Raw genomic sequence first — 8,062 nt, forward strand, 5'->3', positions numbered from 1 at the left:
AACAGTTATGCTGCTAAATATTTTTTGGGGAAACTGTCAGATATGTCACAGTATAAAAGTATTTACTGTCACTTTTGATCAATTTAATGCATCAATGCTGAATAAAAGTAGTTTTTTATAAAAAAAAAAAAAAAACAATACAGACAATAAACTTATTTATTTTAAATTATCATTGTGTGCTTTTATTATTTTGAGAGCAAGCAGTTACTCTGATAAACTCATATTGATGCTGAGTGTTTATAAACACAAACCCTTGAGTAAACACATGCTCGTGCACACACACACACACACACACACACACACCTAAACAAACACAAATTAACTGGCGTCCAATAAAAGCATCTGTAAGCCTGTCAGTCGCCAATCAAACCGCTCCATTACTAGAGTCACTGTGCTTAGTGTGAGTTTTTCATCCAATTCACTCAGAGTCTCTGTGTGTGTGTGTGTGTGTGTGTGTGTGTGTGTGTGATCCCACACCTTTGTGTAACAAGAAAGATAAAAGCACTGGAGTGCTTCTAATGTACGTCAGTAATGTTGAGAGTGGAGGAAGTTTTTATAAGACAGCTACATTTTGCAACAATCTACTGCTGCACTCTTTATACAGACCATAAATCTGCTTCTACCTTTCACACATTCACTGTTTAGAAGGATGGAAATATAGAGACACCGTTTATCTCTGCTGCTTTAGATGTGTTTGTGTGACACGCAAACCTATTTGACTTCTTTCATGGAATGGAAAAGAAAGCTGTGAACTAAGACCCAATGAAACTACTTATGCAGGTTGTGCATTGTGTTCTTATAAGTCTAATAAAGCCATACATGGAAGTCTGTTTCCACCACAAAATAAAAATAAATAAATATATAAAATGTAACTGTGATTGTCAAAATTCAGACTTCTTTTCCTCACAATTCTGAGTTAACATTTTACTATTTAGAGTTAACATCTATAGCTCAATGATAGCCCAAAGTTGTGACAGTCAACATCTGTTGTTAATTCAAGGTTCTGAGACAAAAGTCAGAATTGCTCATTTATAACACATTTTTGACTTTATTTATCATCTTGCAATTCAGCCTTTTCTCTTCAGAATTGAGAGATTATATATTACAGTTCTGACTCTTTGTATGAATTTTATCTCAGGACTCGAAGATATTAACTCTGGGTGGGTGGTGATGGCGCAGTGGATAAGACACATGCCTTTGGTGTGAGAGACCCGGGTTCGAATCAACTGTGAGACACCAATGTGTCCCTGAGCAAGACACTTAACCCCTAGTTGCTCCAGAGGCATGCGACCTCTGACATATATAGCAATTGTAAGTCGCTTTGGATAAAAGTGTCAGCTAAATGAATAAATGTAAATGTAAATGTAACTCAAAATTCTGAAGGAAAAAGAAAGTTACAATTGCAAGATGTTAACTCAAATTTAAAAAAAAAAAAAAAAAAAAAATCAGAATTGCAATGTTAACTATGAAATCTGAGAATAAAATTCAGAAGTAAGAGATATTAAATCTGAATCCAGTAATAAAACTCAGAATTGGGAGATGTTAAATCAAAATTCTGAAAAAAAATAAAATAAAAATACAATTAAAATCAGAACTAACTAAAAAGTCAGGATTGCAACATTAAAATCAACAAAATCTGAATTCCAGGAATAAAAGTCAAGGTGCAAGTTTCTAAGACACTTCTTTTGACTTTATATTTTCTTTCTCACAATTTTCAGCTATTATCTTGCAATTTAGCCTTTTTTTCTCAGAATTGAGGGATTATATCTTGCAATTCATGTTTTTTTTTTGTTTTTTTTTTATTTTATATTTCTTTTAAGGCAGGATTGCGGAATGTTAACACAATTGCAAATTTTTTTTAAATAAATCCGAATCGTGGGATTTTAAATCTGAATTTCGAGAACAAGTTAGAATTGCGGCGTGTTAACTAAGAATTCAATGAAAAAAAAAAACAGAATTGTGATTTATTAACTCAGAATTCCGACAATAACATGTATAATTGCGAGATGTTAAATCAAAAGATCAAGACAAAAATTCAAAATGAGGAAAAGTCAGATAAGAGATTTGTTTTCAGTGTTCAGCACGGAACGCATCGCATACTCGGTGGAAAGAGAAAGCAGAAATAGGGCTTTTTTATTAGATGGTGTGCAGGAAATTGTTCTTCTTCTTTGAAGTTTGTGGCAATGTTGTTGAATTCTGCATGAAATGATCTGTGGTTCATATGTGCTTTGATCTCAAACTAATCCAGGTTGTGAAGAGTTATGGCCTGTAACTCTGTGTGTGTGTGTGTGTGTGTTGCAGGTTTGGGGAAGGATACACGCTGATCATACGCGTGAGTGCCGATCATGCCGACCTGTGCACGGTGGAGACGTTTGTGCGCGACACGTTTCCCGGCAGCGTTTTGAAAGAGAAACATCACAACACCCTGCAGTACCAGATCCCACAGGGAGACGGAGCTCTCGCACACATCTTCAGCCAACTCAACAAACACCAGCAGCTGCTGCATGTGGAGGATTACTCTGTGTCCCAGACCACACTAGACCAGGTACACACACACACACACATTTGTTTTTGTGAAAAGTGGGGACATCCCATAGGCGTAATGTCATCCAACATTTATATCTAGTATTTTGAAGAAGCTGTAAGTGAGTATGGGAATCATAAAATATGTTATTATTCTACTTTAGATTCTGAAATTAGCACTTACAGTAGCACAATACTTTAAAGAACACTTAAAGCTGCAGTCCGTAACTTTATTTCATTAAAAATGATCTGACATCAATTTTTGAGCAAGTACATAACCAGCCAGTGTTCAATATTATCTCCTTACCTTCGCCCGATTCACAACAGTAAGCTTATAATAATGTTTTCTAACTTGAGTGATACTGGTTGGAATTCGCTGGAAATTTGTGCATGCCACCGCGTCATGTCACGTCTGTAAACATTGTCCCAGCTAGATAAGCTATATCGCATGTGAGGATGGTGGCGGATCGTTTATAGCCTTTTCTCAAAGCAGCTGGAATAATTAAATGTATCATAAATTATTTTATTTTCCAATCAATTAAATGTGCATCTGATTACAGATAGCCTTCTGGGATTACACAAGATTTGTGTTTTAAAGAGAACCAGTTCTAAGGAAGAATAATTTGGATTAAAATAATTTCTTTATATGAAATTCAAATGGTATGATTAGAGATTAGACTACACATAATTTACTTTCGATCATAATATTTAATCACCGCTATAGCATGATTTATTGTAATGCTTTTTTCCTCAGTTGGTCAGAACAAAAGTGGCAGACTTGTTACTTGTTCAGATGACACCGGTGCGGTGACTGACAGCCACACATACTCCTCAAAACATTAGATTAATTCGCGACGGAGCGGTTAACAACCTTAACAACCCACGATAAGACAATAATTCTGCAAATTACTGCAATTGTAGGTTTTCAAACAGAGATGGCGACAAAGAGTCAAAACTTACGGACTGCAGCTTTGCATGTGAACTGAATGTAATAATTTAGATAATTAATTGTGATTGAAAGAAAAATTATTACAGTTTACATTGATATTAAATGCAATTAGCTGAACTCTAGAGTTTTTTTGACCCACTTAAGTAGGACTAAAGTACATCTTTATACGTAATTTCTGTTGTCTTTGAAATATGGTTAAAGTACTGCCGAATGTACTGACAAGCATTTATGATACTGAAATAACTAAAATATACTTTAATGTCATTTCTATTGAAATTGTATATAAATATATTTGTAATTACACATTTGTAATAAGATGTAATTATGACTATTTAAAATATACAGTATTAACTGTAATATTGAATAACACTACAGTTGAAATGATAATCAAGTATTTTACATGTGCTTTAGTATGTTAGTCAACACATCAAAATAAGTGTACTTCTATAAAACACAACAATGGATTATTAAAACAATTATTTAAAATGTACTTTAAAAAACTTTTAATTTGGCATTATTACAAAGTAATATTAAGCAGTTTAGATTTTATATTTTTATATTTACATTCTTTTAAGCATGACATACGATTATTAAAACAATGATTTGAAATTAATTTGAAACACTTTTTGAAAGTGCGCTTAAGTGTGTTTAGAAAGTCACTTAAGTGGCCTTTTATTTCATTAATATTAAATGATCTGCAAATACAGATTTGAAGTACACTACAAGTGCACACACAATTTGACAATTTGAATTTGACACAATTACTTATTTTTCATATGCTTGATGTTTCTTGATGAGAGACAGTTTACCCAAAAATTAGTTTTTTTTTTTTTTTTTTGTCCTTTGTATGTTTTTTTTTTTTTTCTCCATTCAATGGACATCAGTAGCCACTGGTATCTTACTGTTTGGTTACCAAAATTCAGACAGTGTCTGCAAATATTCACATCCATGCTTCATTTATGTAAATGAGTTTTCCGGGTTTTGTCTTGGGAAAGTATTAAGCACTCGACGTCTCTGTCCCGTGTGTAACTCTGTTAGAAATGTCTTCTCTCCTCTGTGACTTTTGTGCGACTCTTTCAGTGATTCTCCAGACACACTCGCTGTACAGTAAATGCTCGGCGACTGCAGTAAATCATTGTTTGTCCATCCTGTCAGCGTGAAGTGCTGCTCTTTACCTGCGATATCATCCGCAGTCTCACACACTCGATAGAGGGATTGAGTCTGAACTCATGAGTGCAGTCTTTATCTCTGTGAGGAAGATCCCAACGCTTCCTGCTCTGTCCTGGCATGTTTCATCTGAGAGTATGCCCACTGTCTCTCACAGCACATGCCAATATTACTGCCAACTGAGAGTCCAAACAACCAAAAATATCTGATATAAACCAAATTATAGACCAGAAATCAGTGCTAAATCTGATTCTGAGTGGTTGAACTGAAAGGTTTTATCAATGCTTTGCAGATGAAATAAAATAACAAATAATAAAAAATACAAATTTTGTTGTAATTAAAAAAAAAAAGTATTTGAATTAAAAACAGAAAACACTGTGATATTGGTTTCTCTTAAAAAACTGTATTAATTTTGTTGTAATTTAGGAAAAAAAAAAAATTCCAATTTCAGTTTCAGTCAGTCTTTGTTTGAGGTTAAAATTAAAATTAAATAAACAGTAAAATGTATATAATAGAAACATAATTACTAATAATTAATACATTTGATGGAATTAAAAAATGAATTTTAAAGATGTGATGTTATGATGCCAGACTGTACGCAATGGAAATTTAAATGTCATATATATATATATATATATATAATTACATTTTTTTTTTTTTTTACAAATTTTAGCCTTTCAATTACATTACAAATTTATCTTTGGCCTTTTTCCCCATTGGATTGTTGTTGTTTTTTTTCGTTGTGTTTTTGGTTGTTTTTTGCAATTTGAATATTTGAATGGAATGTTTTTTGTTTTTTAAAACAAAGCATTGTGATTCCCAGACAAGCTAAAAATGTCTCATCAGAAATAAACAATGTCTGCATTGTAGAAATGAACTATAAAGAGACAGAAAGAGATTGACATTTAAATGCGAGTGGTTTCTTCCTCATTTGACGTGTTTCTCTGTCTTTTTCAGGTTTTTGTGAATTTTGCACGGCAGCAGCGTGATGAAGAGGACGGTGCGTTTGAGAACGACGTGGATCTGAAAGATGAAATACAAACATCAGCAACTTGAATCAAACACCAATCAGCAGAAACCAGGCACTACCAGAGTTATTTATTTATTTGACATCCAAATCTCCATGTAGACCGGCAAGATTAAAAGCTTTAAAGCGTCCAACCAAGAACAGAGAGAGAACCTTCAGGAAAACTCAGGGTCGTTTTTATACAATATTTTTATCAGTGAAATAATTTGCACTGCGTAACATTATATGCTCCATATTTAACTATGTCTTATTTCCGTACACATTATATTTTTACCAGATGCAAAGAGATTATATATTTACATTTGCATTGTGTACTGTAACAAAAACTGAAGAACTAATTCACACGTTATTTTTTGGTGATTTGGGGTTTATTTTTGACTTTATATCAAACGACAGAAAGAAATTGTAGCTTTATTGTCAATCTATTTTCTAGTTGTCACTTGTACTTATTGAAAGACCACATGCATTGATTTTTGCTTTTGAATCTCAGGACTAAAATGTCATGCACTTTAGAGCAGCGTTTCCCAACCTTTTCTGTCTTGCATACCTGTACAACATCAATAAGGCTCAAGTACACTCTAATATTTTTATATTTTATACTGTAAGTCATATTTTCTCTCAGGTTTTACAAGCAAAATCAAAATCAGTTTTGTCTTTTAGTTCACATGTAGCTGTGGTTGGGAATCACTTCTTTATGTCTGTAGGAAACTCATGTGTAAGCTAAATGAAGAAGATCTCAGCACTTACTGTATGCGATAATCCTGCCGTTTATTCAGCATTCGTATGCACTCCCATGATCCTGTGCGTCTGTCGCTCGGATGTTTGTTCTGCTTATTGCTTTATGCACAGACACACATTAAACATTTACACACTCTGCTGAGCCTCAACTTTCATTTCACAGATTCAACCTTTCCTTTTGCAGTGAGATCCAAAGACCCTCACTTCGGCTCGTTTTCTGTTTCTTTTTCCAGTCATGATCTTTAAGTAGCTGATTTTCTATTACATCTTCCTACAAGAAGCCACGCTTTTGCAGCTGGGTCATCCAATGCATTAACTTTTCCCTCTGTAGCATATGCTTGTGAATGCGTATGAAGTGAGTCTTAAGAACTAGAAGAAGAGGCTTTGTTAAGCCACTCACACGGGCCTGTAATTTCACAGAGAATGGTTGTTGCCCCATAAGCTGATATTTGGATGCCAACCGAGGCCACATTTAACGTCACCATTAGCGAGAGCAAATTCCGGCATCAGTCTCAGTATGTGAGAGCGCTCAAGTCCCGACTTGAAGAGCAATTATAGAATAGCAGTTGAAAATGCTTAGTCCTGATGGTGAAAAGTTGCAGTACGTTTATATACGTTTCCCCACTCATCTTTCATTTTTTCAATTACCATGTCCATTTAGGTACAGGTGGGTTTAATGTATATCACAAATTCTTGATTAATTAGTATAGAATAAAAAACTAAAAAAAATTTACATTTGCATGCAAAAATTCTCAAGAAACTTCACATTTGCGCACAAGTGTTGTGCTTCCCTGAGAAACTTTATGCTTGCTAGAAAAAGTTTTGCATTTCCTTAACAAATTTTTCTTTCACACACAAGCGTTGCATTCCTCTCTGATAAACTTTACATTTGCATGCAAACATTTTGTTCCCCCGAGAAACATTGCATTTGCACATTAAAGTTTTGCGTTTCCCCATAACAAACTTTGTTTGCATGCTAAAGATGTTTCATTCCCCACATTAAACTTCACGTTTGCTCACAAAAATGTAATGCTTCCCAAAGAAATGTTACGCTTGCTAGAAAAAGTTTTGCATTTTCCCAACAAATTTTGCATCTGCACCCAAGATTTGTGTTCCTCCACAAGACACTTGCATTTCCTCAAGAAACTTTCCATTTGTACACTAAAGTTTTGCTTCTCCCCACAAGAAACTATGTGCTTGCATTTAAAAAAAATTTGTATTGTCCCAAAAAACTTGCAAAAATGTTGCATTCCCCTGAGAAACTATACGTTTGCTGGCATTTGCATTTACCCAAGAAACACTTTTTTTTTCTGTAAAATGTCCAGACATCAATGAGAAACACACACACAAACACACTCACACATATGAGCTGTAGGCCGGTTGTCAAGTTCAAAATCATTTGTAACCTTACATTACAGCCTCTTTGCAAATCTGCATTAAAATTGTCATAGCCACAGACTCTTTTGTCTTCCTCTCTGCCTTTGTAAGGCATCATTGTATTATGAAAAACGAAAAACACTATACAAATGCATTTGAACTGAATTTATGTGTGATTCTGTACTGGAAAGATTATCATTCTTGGAATATTTTCAATAGTTAGGATCATTATGTTGAATCAGAGTAAATTACACAGCACTACTGTTGACTGTCCCGGCAAT

At 34.1% G+C, this 8,062-nt stretch overlaps 1 protein-coding gene across 1 annotated transcript in view; it reads left to right on the plus strand.

Moving 5' to 3' along the window:
• Window positions 1-7,861, plus strand: part of LOC306872514 (phospholipid-transporting ATPase ABCA1-like) — a 151,931-nt gene extending 144,070 nt beyond the window's left edge. The window contains exons 49-50 of the mRNA XM_079421115.1: window positions 2,302-2,545; window positions 5,597-7,861. Coding sequence (XP_079277241.1) covers window positions 2,302-2,545; window positions 5,597-5,695 — 343 coding nt within the window. The 3' untranslated portion in view covers window positions 5,696-7,861. The remainder of the gene's footprint in view (window positions 1-2,301; window positions 2,546-5,596) is intronic.
• The last annotated feature ends 201 nt before the right edge of the window (window positions 7,862-8,062 follow it).

This window comes from Barbus barbus (assembly GCF_936440315.1).
Source record: "Barbus barbus genome assembly, chromosome: 1".
NCBI lineage: Eukaryota > Metazoa > Chordata > Actinopteri > Cypriniformes > Cyprinidae > Barbus > Barbus barbus.